Here is a 23,341-nt window from a genome sequence, read left to right on the forward strand (position 1 = left end):
TCATGAATAAAATATCTCTTTTTCCTCTCAAAATCACATGGTATCAGAGCCTAAGTTAACCTAGGACACACTGTTTCTGCCGCCAATGACTACAACCCTAATCTGCAACACCAGCGTCTTCCCCTATGCAGCAACGTTGTCTTCTCCTCTTCAACGGTAGCGCCCCTGTCTTCTCCTTTGCAGTGACAATGCCCCTTTCTTCTTCTCTTCGTCTGCCTCAGTCTCCATGGACTATTCCAACCAAATCTCTGGCAATTCATCTGTCACAAGCACTCATGTCTCATATACCAAGCAGTCCACAAACACCACCAACTCCTCCTTTGCCCTTAATATTGGTCACAAACTCAATGACCACAATTATCTTCAATGGTTCCAGTCCATGATGATGTTTGTGACCGACCGTGGCCGCAACGACTATCTCACGGGGGCAACCGTCGAACCTGTTGCTGGTGATCCAAAAATCAAAAATTGAAAAATAAAAAACATCCTTGTCATGTCGTGGCTTATCAGTTCCATGATCCCTGCAATAGGAGAAAACTTTCTCCTCTATTCATCAACAAAAGAAATTTGGGATGTTGCCCGTGAAACGTTCTCAACTAGTGACAACACCATAGAGTTATTCCACATTGAAAGCACTCTTCAAGACATGCACCAAGCTGATCAATCAGTCACTGCCTTCTTCTCCACATTGACAAGGCTTTGGCAAAGATTGGATCATTTTGAATCTCATGAGTGGAAGTGTACCGATGATGCTGCATACTTCAAGAAGATTATTGAGACTAAACAGGTATTTAGATTTCTTATGGAACTGGACAAGTCTCTCGATGAAGTGTGTGGTGAATCGTCAACATGAAACCTCTCCCTAATCTTCGAGAGGTATTCTCTAAAGTTCATCGTGAAGAAAGCTGGAAAAGGATCATGATAGGAACTCCAACCAAGACACATTTGTTTGAGTCTTCTGCCTTAGCCACTGCCATCGAAGAGTTTACATCTCTTACTGCACGAAAACAACCTCAAAACCCCGCAACATGAAGAGGACACCCATGGTGTGAACATTGCGAGAATCCAGGGCACTATAAGGAGACTTGTTGGGAGTTGCACGGCAAACCAGCAAATTGAAAACCTACGTGAAAGTATGAACATCGAGGTAATACTACTACTGTTGAAGCACCAAAACCATCTCCCTTCACCAAGGAACAAATGGATACTCTCAGGCAAATCTTCAAGTCTGAGGTCACTACTAATATAGTCCAAGTCGCTGCAACAACCACTGAAGATTCTCTAGGTACTGACCATTTTGCCTTTCATGTAATAAATCAGCACCCATCCTCCTCTTGGATAGTCAACTTTCGCGCCTCCGACTATATGACAGGTGATAGAAGATTATTTACTACATTTGTTCCATATTATGGTTCTCAGACTGTACACATAGCTAATGGGTCACGATCCAAAGTCATTGGAAGAGAGACTATACGCCTGACACACACTCTTTCTCTTCAAACTATGTTATATGTCCCAGAATTAGATTGTAACTTACTCTCTATAAGTAAACTTAATTTTGATCTTAATTGTGAGACCAAATTTTTTTGCTCAATTTTGTGTTTTTCAAGCATTGGATTCGAGGAAGATGATTGGCAATGCTAAACTCTATTCCGAATTATATTTCTTCATAGCAAGCAATCCTCTCTTTGGTATTCAACTCAGCTCTCAGTGTCAGTCAGTCAAGTATCTTAAGACTTGTTTTCATTCCAATAAAGATAGTGCCATTATGTTATGACACTATCGATTAGGTCATCCCATCACTATTCGTTAGTAAAAATCCAAATTCATTTCAGTGTCATGTTTGTCAACTCTCTAAACATACTCGTAGCACTATTCTCCTATTTCATATAATCCATCTCATCTATTTTCCCTTATTCACGGGGATATTTGGGGTCCCAATAAAATACTGAATCTCACTGGGGCTCATTGGTTCTTACTGTTAGTTGATGATCATACCCGAATAAGTTGGACATTCCTCATGAAAGATAAATCTGAAACAAGCGACATTTTCAAAAACTTTCATGTAATGATTAAGAACTAATTTCACACAGATATACATGTTTTCAAGTCTGACAATGCCCATGACTTCATTAATTCCAATCTGGGCCCATATCTGAATGACCATAGCATTGTACATCAAAGTTTCTATGTAGAAACTCCACAATAAAACTTGATTGCTGAACGCAAAAATCGCCACATATTAGAAGTAACTCGATCCCTGCTATTTCAAGCTAATGCCCCAAAAAGATTTTAGGGTGAGACTATTCTTACAGCAACCTATCTGATAAATAGGATGCCTTCTCGAGTAATCAACTTCCAAACACCACTCTAAGCCCTTGACCACCTATACCCAAACTCTCATCTTGTTTCGAAAATTCCAATAAAAATCTTTGGTTGTACTGTCTTTGTCCATGTCTACCCCTATAATAGAAGTAAACTTGATGAACGTGCAATTAAACGCATGTTCATTGGGTACTCCTCAAATAAAAGGGTTACAAATGCTTCTCGCCTATAACTAAGAAATTCTACACCACCATGGATGTCGCCTTTTTTGAAGGACGTTCGTTCTTCTCCAATTTCAAAATTCAGGGGGGGGGGGGGGGGGGGGGGGGGGGGGGTGAATCGCACAATTGAATCTTAGAATTGGAACTGGTCCTCTCTAATTGACACTCTACCACGTGTCTCAGCCACCTATTGATAATCAACCACCTCCTTTGGTCGACCAATCTCCTTTGGTCAACCAACCTCAACCTTTCGACAATCCATCCGGTCATCTCAATCTTCCAGATAGGTCTATTAAAGTTTACACGAGGAGAAAACGCTCGAAACAGACTAAGCACAATAGGAATCAATTCTGAATCCAGCGACGCACGAAATAACACAGGTTGAACCATGATCCGGCTAGTTATCACCCATCCAAAAGGATAAGGATGACGACCAAGTCCCCAAACTTGGCCCCCTAAAATCCTGCACATTAATGCACAAGACCGTCAGATGAAGATCAGCAAATCTGAACCATTGGATATTCGAAAACCCTCAAAGATTATCCTTACCACATTAATAGCGCATCAATAGTCAATCACATGCGCCGATCTCCATAGATGACGCTCCGCCTGATACTATATAAACCCCGCAGGTATGAAGAAAAAGGGGGCCTCCTCTCTCTCTATTTCTCTCTCTCATTTTATACACGCATATTATTCTTTTCCTTCTGTCTCTGCTCTAACTTGAGCGTCGGAGTGGCTTGCCGGGGTCCCCTCGGTGCCATTCTAACCCTCTTCTTTAGTGCTTTTCAGGTCCCCTCATCTCCCCCGGCGATTCTCTTCGAGGAGCATGTACACCAGCAGTTCTGATCCGATAGATGAACCGTCCACGGCGAATTGGCCGGAACATTTTGGCGCCGTCTGTGGGAACACTGAGCCGAGACGCTAGATGATTTACACCGGAAGAACTAGTAACAATCACGGCTCCGTCGAAAAGAAAAGCTACGGCAATTTGAATTTTTCCTCTTGATCCTCTTGACAATAACAAAAAATCTTCTCCGTCAAAAGCTAAGTATTCAAGGATTTATTTCTATTAGACTTATTAATATTATTTTTTGAATAACTTGAATAACATCTTTATGCGATTATGCATATTTAAGAAAGGTTATTTCTAGTGCTCCTCCCTCCGTTATTGCTTGTGCAACTTTTAAAAGCATACGATCTCAATCAAAACCCTATAGCCCTTTGTCTTCCTTAGGTAAAATCCTAGCACGTAGATCCACTTCTCTACTTTTAAATATTCTTTTTTTTTTTAAGTTTCTCCTGTAGATCCTTTTAACGGCGGCTTAAAAATTAAAAAACCCCTAACTTTTATTTTTTTTTCTTTGTGGCTAATTCATTCCCACCACTGCACTTTGTCTCGGGCTGCCATCACTGATGAGTTCTGACGGCCGAGTAGCCTTCGCGGGCAGACATCTCCGGCGGTTGCCGCCACCTGCATCATCCCTTCTCACGCGCATGACACATAGGTGCCACGTCTGCACTGCTCGTCGCCACACTAAATGCCTACCACCTCTCCTGATCCAGTACGACCTCACAAAAGTTTCTACACGAGGAACCTCTTTTGCCCTCTCCCGAACTATCGATGATCGTCAACATGGCTATGTGGGGCCATCATACCTGGATCAACATCTCCTCCGTCAGTTCCTTCTGCTTGAAACACCAAAAGAGCCTTCACCCATTAGCTATGGGAGATCGGCAACTTCTGCTTCAATTGGGAAGGACTTAATTCTGTGGCCCGTCCTAAACTACTATTCTCCTTTTTATTTCAGTTACTTCAATTTTTTGTTTCACAACTTGGACTTTCTTGCATGCATAAGAAAATAATAAAGATAGCAACAGACACAAGCAGTTCTATAGTTCATGAAGATTTCTTAGAGTTGACACATTTTATGACAAGAGCAATCAATTATCAAGATTGTAGGAAGTTCTTGACTTACGTGAATCTAAATCAAAAGTTTTTGTGGTCTCTGAATTCACAGAGAAATTGAGGATATATTATTCTGATAACTCATCTAGTTATAAATATCATACTTCGTTGTCGTTATTCTACGACTCCGGATAAATTCAATGACATGATTCACATAAGGAGGATCAACTTATAATCTCATGGAATTCTCACCGGTAAGATAAGTCATTTATTTCTCATAACCTAATTTATGTTTTGCAACACCAACACTCGATATTTGATATATTTAGTAGACGAAATCTTTTCCCTATCCATGCTTAAATAGGTATAAACGTGTCTATCATGATTATCTTCTGACCAAACTATTTAGTTGCATGTTAACATTTTCATTCATTTTCCTATGTGAATTTCATCACTTCCTATAAGTTTGGGCTTTTCATTTGCTAGCATTAAATTTTCCTATGTGAATTTCATCATTTCCTATATGTTTCGGCTTTTCATTTGCTAGCATTTATTTTAAAACATGTTCCGGCGAATTAACAGCCAAATCACATGGGAGCAAATCACATGGCCTTCCGAGCTCTGCGTTCTTCAACATAGCCTTACGACAGGCTGGATTCCGAGCTCCACGCTCGATGACCTTCCGAGCTCCGCGCTCGATGACCTTCCGAGCTCCGCGCTCGATGACCTTCCGAGCTCCGTGCTCGATGAACTTCCGAGCTCCGCGCTCGATGAACTTCCGAGCTCCGCGCTCGATGACCTTCCGATTTCCGCGCTCGATGAACTTCCGAGTGGCAGCTCAGCAGCTCTATCAGCTCGGCAGCTCTGTTAGCTCGGCACCTCAGTCAGCTCTGTCAGTTTCGCAGTACTATTAGCTCAGCAGCTCAGTTAGCTTTAGCAGCCTAGTCAACTCGGCCTTACTTGGCCTCAGCCCGACTCGATCGACCTTGACCTCGCTTTATTCAACTTCGGCCTCACCCGGCCTCGACCTCGGTCTCGACCTCGATCTCGACCGCAGCCTCGACCCCGATCTCGACCTCGGCCGCACTTTATTCAATTTCGGCCTCACCCGGTCTCGATCTCGATCTCGGCCTCGGCTTCACTTTACTCAACTTCGGTCTCGACCTCGGCCTTGACCCCGATCTCGGCCTCGGTCTCACTTTACTCAACTTCAGCCTCACTTGGCCTTGACCTCGGTCTCGACCTCGGCCTCGACCTCGATCTCGACCGCAGCCTCGACCCCGATCTCGACCTCGGCCGCACTTTATTCAATTTCGGCCTCACCCGGCTTCGATCTCGGCCTCGACCTCGGTCTCGGCCTCGGCTTCACTTTAGCTCAACTTCGGTCTCGACCTCGGCCTTGACCCCGATCTCGGCCTCGGCCTCACTTTACTCAACTTCGGCCTCACTTGGCCTTGACCTCGATCTCGACGTCGGCCTCGACCTCGGCCTCGACCCCGATCTCGGCCTCGACCTCGGCCTTACTCAACTTCGGCCTCACCCGGCCTCGACCTCGGTCTCGACCCCGGCCTCGACCCCGATCTCGGCCTCGGCCTCACTTTACTCAACTTCGGCCTCACTTGGCCTCGACCTCGGCCTCGAACTTGGCCTCACCCGACCTCGACCTCGGTCTCGGCCTCGGCCTCACCTTACCCGACCTCGACCTCGACCCCGATCTCGGCCTCAGCCTCACTTTACTCAACTTCGGCCTCACTTGGCCTCGACCTCGGCCTCGGTGTCTACCTCACTTTTATTCAACTTCGACCTCACCCGGCCTCGGCCTCAGCCTCGACCTCGGTCTGGACCGACCGACCTGGCCTAACTCAACCTCACCCGACCTCGGCCTCGGCCTCGACCTCGGTCTTAATCTCAACTTCGGTCTCATCCGACCTCAACCTCGGTCTCGGCCTCGACCTCACCTTACTCAACTTCGGCCTCACCCGGCCTAGACCTCGGTCTCGACCCCGGCCTCGACCCCGATCTCAGCCTCGGCCTCACTTTACTCAACTTCGGCCTCACTTGGTCTCGACCTCGGTCTCGACCTCGGCCTCACTTTACTCAACTTCGGCCTCACCCGACCTCGACCTCGGCCTCGGTCTCGACCTCACTTTATTCAACTTCGACCTCACCCGGCCTCGGCCTCGGCCTCGACCTCGGTCTGGACCTTGACCTCACTTTATTCAACTTCAACCTCACCCGGCCTCGGCCTCGACCTCAGTCTTGATCTCGACCTTGGCCTCACTTTACTCAACTTCGGTCTCACCCGACCTCGACCTCGGTCTCGGCCTCGACCTCGGCCTTACTCAACTTCGGCCTCACCCGGCCTCGACCTCGGTCTCGACCCCGGCCTCGACCCCGATCTCGACCCCGGCCTCGACCCCGATCTCGGCCTCACTTTACTCAACTTCGGCCTCACTTGGCCTCGACCTCGGTCTCGACCTCGGCCTCACTTTATTCAACTTTGGCCTCACCCGGCCTCGGCCTCACCTTCGATCTCGACCTCGGCCTCACTTTACTCAACTTCGGCCTCACTTGGCCTCGACCTCGGTCTCGACCTCGGCCTCACCTTACTCAGCTTCGGCCTCACCCGGCCTCGGCTTCACCCTCAACCTCGGCCTCACCCGGCCTCGACCTCGGTCTCGGCCTCGGCCTCACCTTACTCGATCTCGGCCTCGACCTCACTTACTTAACTTCGGCCTTATCTCGGCCTCGACCTCGGTCTCGGCCTCGGCCTCATTTTACTCAACTTCGGTCTCACTTGGCCTTAACCTCGGTCTCGACCTCGACCTCGGTCTCGGCCTCGGCTTCACCGCTCAACCTCGACCCCGACCTCGACCTCGGCCTCACCTTACTCAGCTTCGGCCTTCACTTGGCCTCGACCTCGGTCTCGACCTCGACCTTGGTCTCGGCCTCGGTCTCGGCTCGGCCTTGACCTCACTCGACTCGCTCACCTTACTCGGCCTCGGCCTCACTCGGCCTCGGTCTCACTTGGCCTCAGCCCGACTCGGCCTCGGCCTCAGCCTCAACCTCGGCCTCGACCTCGTTCGACTTTGGCTTCACTCGGCCTTTACCTCGCTTGGCCGCCACCTCACTTGGCCTCAGCCTGACTCGGTATCGGCCCCACTCGGCCACTCTGCCTCACTCGGCCTCGATCTCATTTGGTCTCGACCTTGCTCGACCACTCCGTCACTCAGCAACCCGGCAGCTCTGCCACTCTGTCAACTCATCCACTCATCCAAATCTTTCAACCACTCATCCCGGCCATCTCGTCTCGGCCACCTCAAGTTCGGCACCTCATCTCAACAGCTCAGCACCAATATGGTAAGCGAGACGATTAGATCATTATACATAGTCCAGTCAGTCGGACTACGCCTCCTTCGACTAGACTTGGAGGGGAGGCTTCTGATCCGGCTAGTTATCACCCATCCAAAAGGATAAGGATGACGACCAAGTCCCCAAACTTGGCCCCCTAAAATCCTGCACATTAATGCACAAGACCGTCAGATGAAGATCAGCAAATCTGAACCATTGGATATTCGAAAACCCTCAAAGATTATCCTTACCACATTAATAGCGCATCAATAGCCAATCACATGCGCCGATCTCCATAGATGACGCTCCGCCTGATACTATATAAACCCCGCAGGTATGAAGAAAAAAGGGCCTCCTCCTCTCTCTCTCTCTATTTCTTTCTCATTTTATACACGCATATTATTCTTTCCTTCTTTCTCTGTTCTAACTTGAGCGTCGGAGTGGCTTGCCGGGGTCCCCGGCGCCATTCTAACCCTCTTCTTTAGTGCTTTTCAGGTCCCCTCATCTCCCCCGGCGATTCTCTTCGAGGAGCATGTACACCAGCAGTTCTGAACCGGTAGATGAACCGTCCACGGCGAATTGGCCGGAACATTTTAAAAATAATGTTATAAAAATAATTTTAAAATATTTTTTGGATAGATGATTAACTGATATTTTATCAGTTTGATTTATTTAATTTTTTTTAAAAAAATTGATTGATTTAATTAATTTAAAATTTTTAATTTATTTGATTTGGATTAAATTAATTCAATCAGTTTGATTTTGAACTGATTACTCAATCCTAATTACGAAAGAAATGAAAAATTAAAAAAATGGATTATTTTTATAAGAATTTTAATGGTATAAATCATATTGCTCTACCGTAATGTTTTATTAAATAATACGGCAAAAAAATCATAATATAATGGGTATATACACATATTTCAATAATTTTAAATTTTTAAAAATAATCTGAATCACACAACTCATTTTTTAAAATATTTTTTTTAAAAAAATAATGCTCTAAAAATACTTTTAAAATTTTTGTATCTATGATTAATTGATATTTTATCAGTTTAAAAAGGTCGGTCGATTTGATTAGTTTGAAAAATTTTGATTCCTTTGATTCCAATTAAATTGATTCGATTCCATCGGCAAGTGGAATCCACTGGCGGTTACGGGTGGAACCGGTGCCACAGCTGCCATCGCCACCAATACATGGCGATGGAATCCAGCCGGGGTCCTCGCGAGCGAGCTCTTCATCTCTAGCTCTCCGCTACGGGTGGAACACGGTCAACCATTGCCCACTGTTTGCTCCTCCTCAAAAATGATAAATTCCAGTCAGTCTCATGGACCCAATTCCTGGGGGTGGCCGGTTCGGTCCCACGGAAGTTTTCCACCGACTCACTAGGGTAAATCAGGAAGCGCATACGGCGGTCAATCCAGATGTCCAATATCCTTTGATTGTGTTTTCCATTTGAAAAAAAATTCTTACAAATACACCGTAGTTGGGGATCGAAATTCGCGGTTCGGATTTCTGGATCACAACCCGAATGTCCTACCGTTACACCATTACCCCGGAGACCACTGTTTACTCCTCCTCTTCTCTTATTGTCATCGTCATCAACACTATCATTGTCATCATTGTCGTTATCACGGATAGGTTAAAAGTCACTGCTACAGTCAACCATCATTGTGTGGTGGTATAGGCTAGTATTAATAAAATCATGCATGTATTTCAACCATTTCATTTTGAAGGTGATCATTCTAATCTCATAAAAAAAATTTAACGACTATCAAAATAAATTAGAAAGTACAGATGGATCACATGATGCATCATGTACTTGAGAGCTTTATTTTTTTATTTATTTATTTTTTATAATTAACACTAGATATCCAAATTAGCATATGCTAATTAATCTTAAAGGTGACTAACCTAATCACACAAAAATTGTTCACGGATCACTAAAATAAATCGAACAAGTACAGATGACTACCCAACCTAACACAACTAACTTTATCAGATCCGCTATTCATTTTTTTTTTAAAAATCTCCATAAATTTACAGTAGCTAAATTTCGAACTCGGTCGGTTGTTTAATTTGCTTATGGACCTAACTATTGTACCGTTCGTGCCCCCGCAGGCTTTTATTTTTAATTTTTGATCAACGGGAGAGTAGGTCAAATTAACTAAATTTGACGGGATGGTAATGGAGTCACCCTAGCTAGTTTGAACAATTAAATAATCAAATCAATTTGATTTAACCGATCGATCCATATAAATCAGATTAATTGATTCCCTTGTGAGAGAAGTTTTTTCTCTCCTATGTCATTTTAAAGGAGAATGAGTCACAAATTTTACTTTTAAAAATACAAATCTTGAGGTCTAATTCTTTGAATTAAAGCAATCTTTAATTAATTATTTAAATAAGAAAAAAAATGAGAAAAGTTGAATTGGTAAATATTTATTCATATATGACATCCATCTACATACATGTGCTGGCATGGGTCAGAATTGCACTAGTTCTTGAGGTCTTAATAACCTTTGAACGTCTTTTATGATCTTGCATTAGTTCTTCAATGTCTTCTGATCACTGGCGATCCAGCATTTGTAGGCCAGAATTGCAAGATGTGATTATGGAAGAAATAATTTTTCCTTGCAAATTCCTGTAGTCTAGAGATAACTTTACATCCCAAGTAGAATTATTCCTGTTACAACAAAATCAAAGCTTCAGAATCAAAATCAAATGAGACAGGGGATGATAGAAAATTGATACCTGTCCATTTTATCCGTATTACAAAGACCTTCCAACATGGGGACAAAAATAGATAGAATGGTTTCGAGTGCATTTCTCTCATCTTCCTTGTCTATCTGCATAAATATCAATATTAAAAGTTAAATGTTGTGCGAATGCAAGTTTGCAACTCCAAAACTACAATGGAGTTTTGCACTGCATATGATGGCATTATGGAATAATCCAGTCTTACATCTTCTCCAGGAACACAACGGGGTAGTCCAGAACAATTAGATTTCAACACAGCGTGTAGATGAGCCAACAATTTCGGCGGCAATCCATATAAATGTGGCTTATCAGCATTGGACAACCACGTCCCTCGAACCATGTGGGTGTTTCTACCATTAGCAGCATCCGATGGATGATTTCCATGGTCACCCTCATCAGGAGTATCAAAATCTACATGTACAAAATTATAAAGAATTTACATCTGATGTAGCATGAATTGTATTGTCTAGCAAGAACATTAGTACAATTCTTTCTTTTTCCCTGGCAGGATGTGTTTCTCCTTCACAGAAACAGGAGATAGGATTGTCACGAACATAACATGTGCTTGCAACACAGAAAAGAGTGTGCAAGCATGTTCGAGATGTTACAAAAATATAACACATAAGAAACACAGATAGGAGATAAACACAATATGTTTTGCATGAAAATCTAGGAGAAAAACACAAGCGAGAAAGGATGTCACACTATGAGTAGAGCGAAAACAAGAGAAATCATACAAAAGTCAGTCACAGCGGACAAGGATGGTTCCTCATACAATGATGAAATGCTCAGTGCAATGTTCAATGTTTCAGTGTCACACTATTTTCTCTGTTGTTATATCCATGTGCAGTGCAGCCATATATAGGTGCCACCACAACTCTAAGCGAGATGCAGAAATAGGCGAAGCCTTAAAACCGGATGAACTTGAATTGTGATGGAACAATGGATGGACCTACTGACTCAGCCTATTGAAGATACTCATTGTTTGACGACTCTAGACAGGGTTAGTGAACTTGATTCTATTTAGAGCTTTCTGATGCACCATTCCTGATGAACCTGTGATGTTTTGTGGACCTAACCTGGTCTGTCCTCATCTGCTTACTCTCAAAGGATGGACAATCTAGCATACTGGTCTCAATTGTCTTGAGCGAACCAACATGGATATGATCCACCGGACCTAAGGGACAGGAAACATTACACAAGCAATTCAGCCACTAGAATACCATATGAACCTTTTGACACTGTAGAAGAAATCAATAACTCGCTTCAGATGGGTTGACTGACTTGCTGCTACAAAATCCGAGGTATTGCACATTAGCAACAATAACAAAAGTGAAGTTCTCTGGTTTCATGCATTTTTCTAATCGGCTAGAAGGTGTTGAACGACCATTACAAGCGAGAATCATGATTATCGCAACAAACATAACAAGATGAGTTCAAATGTTAAATAAAAGGAATATAGCAAATCTGTACCAAAAATTCAGAGAACAATCCATCTATAACTCCCGAGTAGATCTAGTCATTTGTGTGCAGGATTGACACTCAGATCGATCTAGAAATATCATTATCCATTATGTGGAATGCTAAAACAAGTAACCTAAAAAGGGCAAACATAACAAGGTCATTACTTGATTGAGTTAGCCAAGTTAATTTCTTGAAGTTAATCTCAATTATTTTATGTATATGAGGCCAACACAACCACTAATCTTATGTCCAGTTTGGTTGTGTCAGCAATCCGGAAAAATAATTATAAATTGACACTATTAGATAATTTAATTTTGGTGATAGGAATTGTAGCATATATAATCACCATAAATCAAGTTTACAGCCCATGCAATTGAAAAAGAAATTCAATAAGGAAGAATGAGTCAGAATAGAGGCATACACTGTAGAAACAAGTGTACAATCAATATTCGCAAAGATATTCTTTACTAATCCTTGTCATTACAACAACAACAACTAAGCCTTATCCCACTTAGTAGGGTCGGCTTACTAATCCTTGTCATTAAAGATAAAAAAACAATTTGCATTGCTGGCCTGCTATTTATTGACATATTGACATGACAAGAAATGAAATGTGTTTACAGAAAGTGAAACAATTGGAGAAGATTGGAGAATAGAAGATAGACAATTATATTGAGGATCAGACAAGCAGATTCGTTCCTATACTATAGAAGGGCTTACTTTTGTTCCTAATAAGAAAAAGATTAGCACATTAACATTTGAGACTGTATATAGATATATAGATATAGATATTTATACAGATATAGAAACCAAAAAAAAGCCAAAACGTGGAAATTGGTTGTTTGTTTAGATATGACCTCATAAGAAGTTCACTAGCAGAAACTTCAACATCATAATGTGGAAAGGAAAAGGGAGAAAGCATTGTGCAGTTTGTAGATATAAGGTAATATCTCACAAATGCATCCTCCGTACAACCACTTGAATGGATAGCCAATATCATACAAACCTTAAGCAACAGATTGCAGTTTAACAATAGAGCATATAATTTGTGTCAGTTATGTCATAATACAACGATTCCTCATGATCAAATTTGCAAAACAAGCATAATCATACTGAATGAAGGATAACAAGAATATTACCTAATGGAATAACATCATAGAAGTTATCCCCTTTGGGAAGAAAACCATAAAACATAAGGAAGTGTGAACTTGGTAAGCTCCCATAACTAAGGTAGCATTGGTTTCCTTTTTCACAAGGTCGTGATACCGGAAATTTCAGGGACATGGTTACTGGGTCTACTCTACCATAATGAAGTATGTGTGGGCACAGCTGTAACAAGAAGATAATAACAAAATATCAGCAAATGGGTGAAATCATAACCAATATCACTGGCTCATGTAGAGTGGATATCCTACTGAGTGGTTCAAGAACCCAGCAACAGGAACCAAGCAAGTTCTTAGCTTTCCATCAGCAAAAACCACCTTCATGCTATTTGAGTACCAAAGCTCACAAGCCCACAGAAATTTATCCCAACTATACAGCTTTCGTTCAAAAATATCAGGATAATTATTGCAGAGTTGTGGGCATAATGCATCAAATTGTTGACGTAAGTGCTGAAATCAGGGATAAAATTGTTGCATTAAGAACGGTGGTTGTTTTTCATGCTGAAAAGAAAAAACATGGAAATAAATTACCTCTTTAGATTGCAATAGCTCTTCAAAGAGCAGGGTTCCTTCTAATGCAGCAAGTGCATCAACTTGAAAACTCAACCCTGGTCAATAAAAAAAAATCACATTAATCATAACGAGTAAGGATTTGCATTAGACTTCAAACTAGCAGAGAACAGAGTTACAGAAGGATAAGCATATAATTTATACAAGATTTGGCAAGGAACGATTTCTTTTCTTCTTATCATATGTGCTTAAAGGACATAAAAATTCAGTAACGCTTTCAGCTCTATAGAACCAACAGGGCGATTCTATAAACAACTAATGAGGAAAATAAAGCAATACTAAACTAAAATAAAAGGGGCAAATGCCCAAACAAAACCGTTCTTGTTCATAGACATCCAAACCAGACCTCGACTTTCATCCATCATTTTTAAAACTCCCTATAACTGGCAATGAAAAAAATAATGCTAATTTAGCCCCAAAACACTGTTTTAATCTACATACAACTGTTACATCCTATTTCAGTAAACCAGGCCCATTAACCCACTACCAAAATTAACCTGTAGCAGAAGCTTAATCAATACTAACTTTTCTGCCTCCCTCTCACTAATGCTCTGAGCTCATACTGACCTCCTCCCCATCATGATTTTGCAATTGGATCACAGACCTTTGCTATTTTTGATGGCCTTTGTGATCTCTTTTCCGTTAGTCTCCAGTGAAATTTCAGTGAATTTCCTTTTAAGAGAGACTGGCGTTCCTCAACCTTCCTTTTTCAACAGCAGACAATTCACAATTGGGTGTCCATCTCTACCGGGCAAAGATCATGAAGAAACTTGTACACCTTCCAAAGATATTTTTCCCTCTTAACATTAATGAGAGACACTTCTTTCCTCCATCTGCAAGTGTTTCTTGCAGCCCCTGTGCTTGTGGCTTTCATCCAATCACAAGCAAAGACCAAGAGTAGAAGAGCCTTCTCAAATCTCTAATCAACTCACTACGATCAAAAGCCACAATCACAGAAGAAAAGATCCTTATTTGGCCTTGTTTATTTCTGATTTGAAGTAGAATAAAATTTATTGGCGTCCTAGTAACCTTCCTTTGTTCATGCATGTTGTGATAGTTGACATGAATTACTAGCTAAATTGTTATTTCTTTAATGCATCTTTAAAATCACTAGGCTTTACTATTATTGAACTGATTCTAACAGTTGAGTCCTACATATGCTTTTACAGATGTTTACAATAGTTAGTTAATGAATGACAAATGAATTGTATCCTAAGATGAGATAACAATGATTGTAATAAAGAGATGATAATAATATGATGACGAATTCAGACCTCGATTTAGCTCATTGGCAGATACGCCAGCATTATGCCAGTAGCACACTCAATTGATCATCAATGAATGAGCATTACCTCCTACTAGTGTTAATAGTCATACCCACTTTTGAGTGCATGGGGTGTGCCAGTGTAGTGTCAGAGTGCAAGGGAAATTCCACTTTTGGCCATGCATTTAGAACTCCATGAATATTTCAATCAATTCCTGTTTCTACTTAATATGTACTCAGAGAACTATTCTTTGCTTATTGTGTAAGCTTGAATAAATTATTACTTTTATCATATTTCCTTTTGTGTTCTGAATTAATGAATAAAAAGGAGGAACTGGATAGAAAGCAAACATTATTTAGCACTCCGATCTTATTCCAATGAATGATACAGTGAATGTTGGTGGGATTTTGGTGCAGCTATGTGAACTCACTCCCTGCCAAAGCAAAGGGTTGACTTGGCTCATGACAATGCCGTTGTTAAGGTTAAAACAGTGATTGGGGTAATCTAAGTACCTTATTTCATCTAGGTATTGATAGTGAGTTATTCCAAATGAGGGCCTTGTCCTTTATTCTTTTGTGAAAAAAGGTCTATATTTGAGCATCTTTATATGAACTCAAATTATACACCTTTTTGACCTAAAATAAATGGCACGCCTTCATAACTCAGATCAAAAATAGTAAGCCCAAAGTAGTCTCAAAACTTGGAAAATGTGAATACAATTGAACAAAATACATTTTTTTCTACAGTTGCATAGGAAAACATATACAGTTGATCAGTGATGCACCCAGGCCCGCTGGTTAATCACGCTTTTGGTGGTGTTTATATTACACTAATCAAATTTACTTATCTTGAATGTTTCATAGTAACAAAAATACACTGACAAAATTACACTGAGGGATACCTGTATTGAATTCTGTAGGTAATGTGTCAAAATAAATCTTGAACTTGGAATTTGGATTAAATCTCTCCCTCATGCTCCATAACAACAACATAGTCTCAGGAGTTATATCATCCAACTTCTTCAAGACATCAAACTGGAATTACAATAAGGAAATCAGATAGAAATAAACAATGCAGTTTCAACAGCTTAATGGAGCAGAAAAATGACTTTGAGATTGACTGTCCTTTTTTCTATTAGAACATACCTAAACTGAAGTAAGAAACTCCGAAAAAATTCAAACATTACGATGCAATGAAAGTCTATACTCTTAGTTATAATGTCAATGAAACACGTAGACCTCCCTTTTACAAGTTTTGGCAGAGGTCAACATGCAGGCAATATGAAATTGCCACTATATCTTGAATAAAGCAAACTTAAAGTCACTAAGGGTGTGTCGTTACAATTTTGACAAGATCTGATCAAGTGCACAAAATGACAAAACAAATCAGGGTAGAAGGAATTGTAACATCATACCATATCAGAATTATAAACAAGGTCCTCAGATATGATGAGTGATTCTGGGATTTCTAAAGCAATGTCCCCAATGCTCATATCTTCTAGTGCAACTGCTCCTCTTCCAGCTTCCTCAAAATCTGTAAGCAATAAGAATGTAAAGTTTCTCTTTACAAGGTAAACTGAGAGGGCATTCCAATACGACATCAAGCAATTGCTTGAACAGAAGCTCTTTTTCCTTTATACCACTCAAGTACATGTCTAAAAAAAAATCAAATTTGTTGACGCAAGAAAACAAAATTGACACAAAAATGCTCGATCATTCTAGTCTACTTCTGAAAATGAGCATTTAAATTGCAAACTTACAAGTTATTGACAACATTGTTTTTAGACCATGATCTTGCCCCCACTTCAACAGGAGCTCTTCAGAATCAGTACCAAACTTTTTAGCAGCCATTGTGTTAATGTTGTTGTCCCCCACAGTTTTAATCATAGCAAATATTGTATTGTGTAAAAGATGAAGCACTTCGATGGACGAGTACTTAACATTTGAAATCAAAGGGCTCAGGTGTGCAAGTATAAAGTTAAGGGATTCTAGCTCATTTCTAGGGCTGAATGGACCAATGTCATCATCTCCAGCAAAGTAGAGTTCTATCTGCCAGTCAAAGAAACTGGATAATTCATCACTCAAGCATAACAAATGCATCAAGAAGATGTATACGACAGAATAAGCATTATACCTCATTCATGTACAATATTCTTGCAGTTCGAACTAACTTATCCGCTATTTGAAGCACCTCTTCAACGGATGAATGCAGTGGCAGAACAAACTTGAATTGCAGTTGTCTAACATCCAATAACCTCTGACAAGAGCCAAAATTGTATGAATAATCTTAAACAAGATAGCTCGCAATGCTAAATTTTAAAAAACTAACGCTCAACATTCTAACAACCAGCAGTCTTGAGGTATGTACCTGACATAATTTACTTTTTATCATAAATGAAGTAAACCAACACAATTTATTATGTAGGAAAAAACATAATGCATCTATGAACACTCATATAGGAAATATGACATTGTTACGATCCAAATATGGTCTCTTTCCTAAAAGCTCACACTTTTGGGATACCTGATGAATTGATCAAATTTAACATGGTACTACAGAAGAAGCTCTTGTGTTCAAAATCCATCTATGTCAGTAATGTATACCTGTCAAATTCTTGTATTACAGAAGATCCAAACATGAAAGGAAATTACTAAAATATAAATGCACAGGTTGATTTCTTAGGATAAATGATAAGCCAATAAAATCAGCAATTTCTTGTAAAAATACAGTGGTCGCCTTACGGCAATTCCATTAACAAGGTCAATACTTGAATTCGGCAAAAGATTTCTACCCCCAGTCTAACACCCGATACCCAAAAGCTCTTTGTTCTTCGATCAATAGAACAAAATGCATCATGTTTTTCCGCAGTGTAAAACAAAAAAAACAAAGACTGCTCCTTGTTCAGTGAGGCTATAGTAATGCTCACCTGCTTCTCTGCGAACAGCGGATCGTCCTCCGATAGAGGTGGAAGGCAGAAGGCAATCAATCCGCTTTCCTGCACTCGCTCCAGGGCGACTCCAGCCATGACTTCTTTACTGAGCCAGAACAGCCAAAGAGATATCCAAACGTCTCGATCAACCTACGGGAGAAGGGTTTAGGGTTCCACCACACTGCTGCGAGGCTGTCGCCTCGTTGAATAATTGGGATATCATAAATTAAGTTTTGTAATTTATAAAATACAAAATCTAATTATAATTTATTGAAAAGTAAACTTAATTATAAATAGAAATGATGAAGTAGCGATATGAATGAGATAAGAAAATTGATATTAATAAGATAAAAATTAGTGGAGATAAAATAGATGAGATGGAAAGTTGATAAAATAAATTGATCTAGATTCAATGTATTTGAGGATAGTGCTTATTGTTTATCCAATAAGCCTATAAATATGTAATGTTTCTAAGAGATTGAACATGAAAAATTTGAGTAGTTCACCTATATCTCATTTGCCTTCTTTCACAAAGTTTTTTTTCTCCTTTGTTTTACCAACAAAGTGGTATCAGAGCCATGTCAATGCTTCCTATCCCTCGTCTTGCTGACTTGAAGTATGGTAATTGGAGTATCCAAATGAGTGCCTTACTTGAGAGCGAAGGGTTGTGGGATATTGTTGAAGGAGGCTATAAAGTGCCTCAAGAAGGAGTCGACCAAACGGAGGCACAGAGGACGGCAATGGTGGAACAAAAGAGAAAAGATAAGAAAACTCTTTTCTTTATCTATAAAGCTCTTGATAAAGCTATTTTTAAGAAAGTAACCGAAGCTACAACTTCCAAAAATGCATGGGAGATCCTACAAGTAGCATACAAAGGTGATGAAAGAGCAAAAAGTATTCGCCTTCAAATCTTGAGAGAGGAATTTGAATCGTTGGAGATGAAAGAGTCCGAAAGTGTATCAGACTACTTTACAAGGGTATTGGTTATTGTCAATCAATTGAAAAGAAATGGCGATGACATTGAAGATAGTCGCGTCGTAGAGAAAATTCTACGCTTGTTGGAGCCAAGGTATGACTATGTAGTTGCGACCATAGAAAAATCAAAAGATGTGAAAGAAATGAAGGTACGAGAACTATTAAGCTCTCTACAAGCTCATAAAGCAAGAATGCAAAGAAGACGGAGAGAGCCTTTGGAGTAGGCTCTACAAACCAAGCTCACGATTGTTGACCAGAAAGAAGAGTCAAAGATCGAAGGTTCGCAAGAAAACGGCAGTGGCCGTGGTGATTTCCGTGGACATGGTCGATGTAGAGGCCGTGGCAGGGGCTTTGCTTGAGGTTGAGGAAGAAGTAATGACAACAATCAAGGTAGAGGCCAAAGGTATGACAAAAGAAATGTAAGATGTTATACTTGCAACAAATTTGTACATTATGCAACGGAATGCTACTCTAACAATATACAAGGAAATGCTAATTACGCATCAAAAGAAGACAATGACAATGATGTGGTTTTGCTAGCAAGAAAGGATGGAGATTCCACAAACAAGAATTTGTGGTATTTAGACTCCGGGGCAAGAATCATATATGTGGGTGTAAAGATATGTTTGCCTAGTTGGAATGAAACGGTGAATGGACAAGTCTCGTTTGGAGACGCTTCCAAAATCCAAGTAAGAGGCATTGGTAAGATTCTCATCAAACTTAAAGATGGAGCTCACACATACATCACCAATGTTTATTATGTGCCCGACATAAAAACAAATATTATTAGTCTTGGACAATTGTTTGAGAAAGGCTTTGATATGCAACTAAAAGATGATAGTCTTCGTTTGAGAAAGCAAAACAAACTTATTGCTCATTCCTATGTCTAAAAATAGGATGTTTTCTCTTGATATTAATCATGTTACTGCAAAGTGTTTAAGTGCATGGATAAAGAATAGTACATGGTTATGGCATATGAGGTACGGGCACGTGAACTTTAGAGCTCTAAAGCTTCTTTCAAGCAAAGGAATGGTGAATGATCTTCCTCATATTAATGCTCAAGAGGATATTTGTGAAGGGTGTGTTCTTGGCAAACACCCTAAAGCAAGCTTTCCGAATGAATTGCACAACCAAGCAAAGAAGCCTCTTGAACTATTCGTACAGACATATATGGGTCAATCACTCCAGCCTCCTTTGAAGGTCGTCGATATTTTCTAACCTTTATTGATGATTTCAGCAGAAAAACTTGGGTCTATCTTTTGATGAATAAAGACGATGCTTTTGAGAAATTTAAGGAATTCAAAGGATTGGTAGAAAATCAATCCGGATATACTATCAAGGCGATACGGTCAGATCGTGGTGGTGAATTCACATCAAAAGAATTTGAAAAATTCTACAAAAATCATGGCATCTAGAGGCCTTTAACTGCACCTTACTCCCCTCAACAAAATGAAGTTGCTAAGAGGAAGAACCAAACTATTATTGACATGGTTCGAAGTATGCTAAAAACGAAAGAAGTGTCTAAAGAATTTTGGGCCGAAGTAATAAACTATGTAGTGTATTTGCTAAATAGATGTCCTACAAGGAATCTAGAAGGAGTGACACCTCAAGAAGCATGGATCGGATACAAGCCCTGTGTATCTCATTTGAAGTTTTTTGGGTGTATTGTCTATGCACACATTCCGGATCAAAGAAGAACGAAGCTTGATGACAAAAGCTTACCTTGCATTTTCATTGGCTACGATGCAAGATCGAAGGCTTACAAACTCTATAATCCAGTGAACAAAATGGTTATCATAATTAGAGATGTTGAATTTCAAGAAGATGGTGCTTGGAATTGGAGCACTAATATGGTGATGATTCAAGAAGAAGAGCAAGTGAAGGAGAAAGAACCAAGTCCACCACCGTCGCCTACCTCTTCATCATCCTCGGATGAAGAAGATCCTCCACCACAAAAGATAAGGAGTCTTCAAGAATTATATGAGGTGACAACTCCACTTAATCTCATTGTCTTTATGCTAATGGAGAGATTGTATGTTTTGAAGAAGCTATTAAAGATAGCAAATGGAAGAAAGCCATGGATGAAGAAATAAAGGCAATTGAGAAGAATGAAACTTGGCATCTTACTACTTTGCCCGATGGCCACAAACCCATTGGTGAAGTGGGTTTATAAAGTGAAGAAAAATGCTCAAGGAGAAATAGAAAAGTACAAAGTGCGACTTGTGGTAAAAGGCTACAAACAAAAGGTCGGCATTGACTACGAAGAAGTGTTTGCTTCCGTTGCCCGAATGGAGACTATAAAGTTGATAATCTCTTTAGCCGCTCAACTAAAGTGGAAAATATTTCAGCTTGATGTCAAATCAGTATTTCTTAATGGCGACTTAGAAGAAGAAGTATATGTTGAGCAACCGGCTGACTATATCAAGGGATTCAAGAAAGAAAGGTGTTGAAGTTGAAGAAAGTTCTCTATGGCTTGAAGCAAGCACTGAGAACATGGAATTCAAGAATTGATACATACTTCAAAGAAAATGGCTTTATGCAATGCCCTTATGAGCATGCTCTTTATGTAAGAGCAGATAATGATAACATCTTATTGGTATCATTATATGTAGATGATCTTATTTTGACAAAAGTTCACCTCAAATGATAAAAACTTTTAAGGAAGCTATGGCAAAAGCGTTTGATATGACCGATATGGGACTTATGTCCTACTTTCTCGGCTTGGAGGTGAAACAAGGAGTTGATGGCATATTTATGACTCAAGAACAATATGCAAAGGAGGTCCTCAAAAGATTTAGAATGGATGATTGTAATCCAATTAACACACCGGTGGACTGCAGAACAAAGTTATCCAAGAGTGACGAAGGAAGGATAGTTGATCCCACACTTTTCAAAAGCTTGGTGGGAAGTTTGTGGTACTTAACTTGTACTCGACCGGATATATTATATGGAGTCGGTCTTGTGAGTAGGTTCATGGAGGAGCTTAAAGAGACTCATTGGAAGGCGGCCAAGCAAATCCTTCGTTACGTCCGAGGTACTCTAAATCATGGATTGTTTTATTCTCACTCTAACAATTCTCAACTTATTGGATATTCGGATAGTGATTGGGGTGGAGATTGTGATGACTGGAGAAGCACTTCCAGCTTTGCATTTTTCATTGGAGATACTGTTGGATAATATTAGATAGATAGGGGTAATTTTGTCATTTATCATGTTATCTTTTTGTATATATATTTCCCTATGCTATGTATTATATTTGATTTGGGTGATTACATCTTTAATAAAACCCTAGCCGTTTCTTTTGATTGAATTGGTTAAAATGTTTCTGTGACTTCAATAATTTTGGACATTGTGCTTTCCAATGACCTTTCTCCTTGCAATAACTGCATTCATCATGACCAACCTTTCCTTGAGACTTATTTTTGTTAAAAGGAGTAGCAAACACTGATTGATGAGCAGGGAGAATTCCTTTATCAGAACCAGAGGTACCAGGTCCCAAGTATCTGTTTTGTGCAAGGCAGAAAGTTCCTCAGCCATGGCCTGCTGCCAAAAAGGATCAAGAATAGCCTCTTTATAAGAAGATGGCTCAGACAAATTGTGTATGGAAGTGAGAAAAGAGACAAAGGAAGTAGAGTAAGTGGAGTAAACAAAATCTGGCAATTGAGTGGACTTACGAACACGTGCAGGGTAACGAGGAGGGGGAGGATCAACAACCACAGGAGGTTCTTGGGAGGCCGTAGGAGCTTCAATGTCAACCCTGCAATTCTCAACATCGGAGTTATTGGAATTGTCATTATCCATGGAAAAAAGGATCAATACAAAGAAAATCAGACCTTGTAGGATGATGAGAATCAGAAGAGAGTGAGTAAAATGGAATCCTCATGTGTTTGTCAAAGAAACAACCTATTGTTACTCTTTCCACTTGTGAAGCAAAGTACATTATGGCATCCTCATGTGTTAGTCATGCTATATGGCTAAGAAGTTTGCTAAAGGAGATAAAATTTGAACAAAATGAAGCAACTCAAATTTGCATTGATAACAAATCGGCAATTGCATTGGGGAAGAATTCAGTATATCATCAAAGAAGTAAGCATATTGATGTTCACTTTCATTCTATTCGTGAACATGTGAAGAACAAAGATGTGGAGCTAGTCTATATGAAGACTAAAGATCAAGTTGCTGACATCTTTACCAAGCCACTGAAGTTTGAAGATTTCATCAAGATGCAGAATCTACTTGGAGTCACAAAATTAAGTTTAAGAGGGGTGTTGAAAAGTAAACTTAATTATGGATAGAAATGATGTGGTAGCGATATGGATGAGGTGGAAAGTTGATATTGATAAGATAAGAATTAGTGAGAGATAAAATAGATGAGGTGAAAAGTTGATAAAATAAAATGATTTAGATT

The 23,341-nt window shown here is 40.3% G+C and overlaps 1 protein-coding gene across 1 annotated transcript; it reads right to left on the minus strand.

Annotated features, from left to right (window-relative positions):
* Window positions 1-10,224: 10,224 nt before the first annotated feature.
* Window positions 10,225-18,068, minus strand: LOC141813852 (uncharacterized). Its single transcript, XM_074701843.1, has 11 exons — window positions 17,956-18,068; window positions 17,163-17,285; window positions 16,789-17,077; window positions 16,444-16,562; window positions 15,931-16,063; window positions 13,726-13,802; window positions 13,447-13,644; window positions 13,171-13,360; window positions 10,773-10,978; window positions 10,562-10,656; window positions 10,225-10,493 (listed from the first exon to the last, which is right to left on the minus strand). Exons 1-11 carry the CDS (start codon window positions 18,052-18,054, stop codon window positions 10,376-10,378), a joined length of 1,647 nt encoding a protein of 548 aa, XP_074557944.1. The 5' UTR covers window positions 18,055-18,068; the 3' UTR covers window positions 10,225-10,375.
* Between the last annotated feature and the right edge of the window lie 5,273 nt (window positions 18,069-23,341).

This window comes from Curcuma longa, chromosome 20 (genome assembly GCF_044706935.1).
Source record: "Curcuma longa cultivar G26 ecotype Majalengka, Jawa Barat chromosome 20, ITB_CL_G26_1.1, whole genome shotgun sequence".
Lineage (NCBI taxonomy): Eukaryota > Viridiplantae > Streptophyta > Magnoliopsida > Zingiberales > Zingiberaceae > Curcuma > Curcuma longa.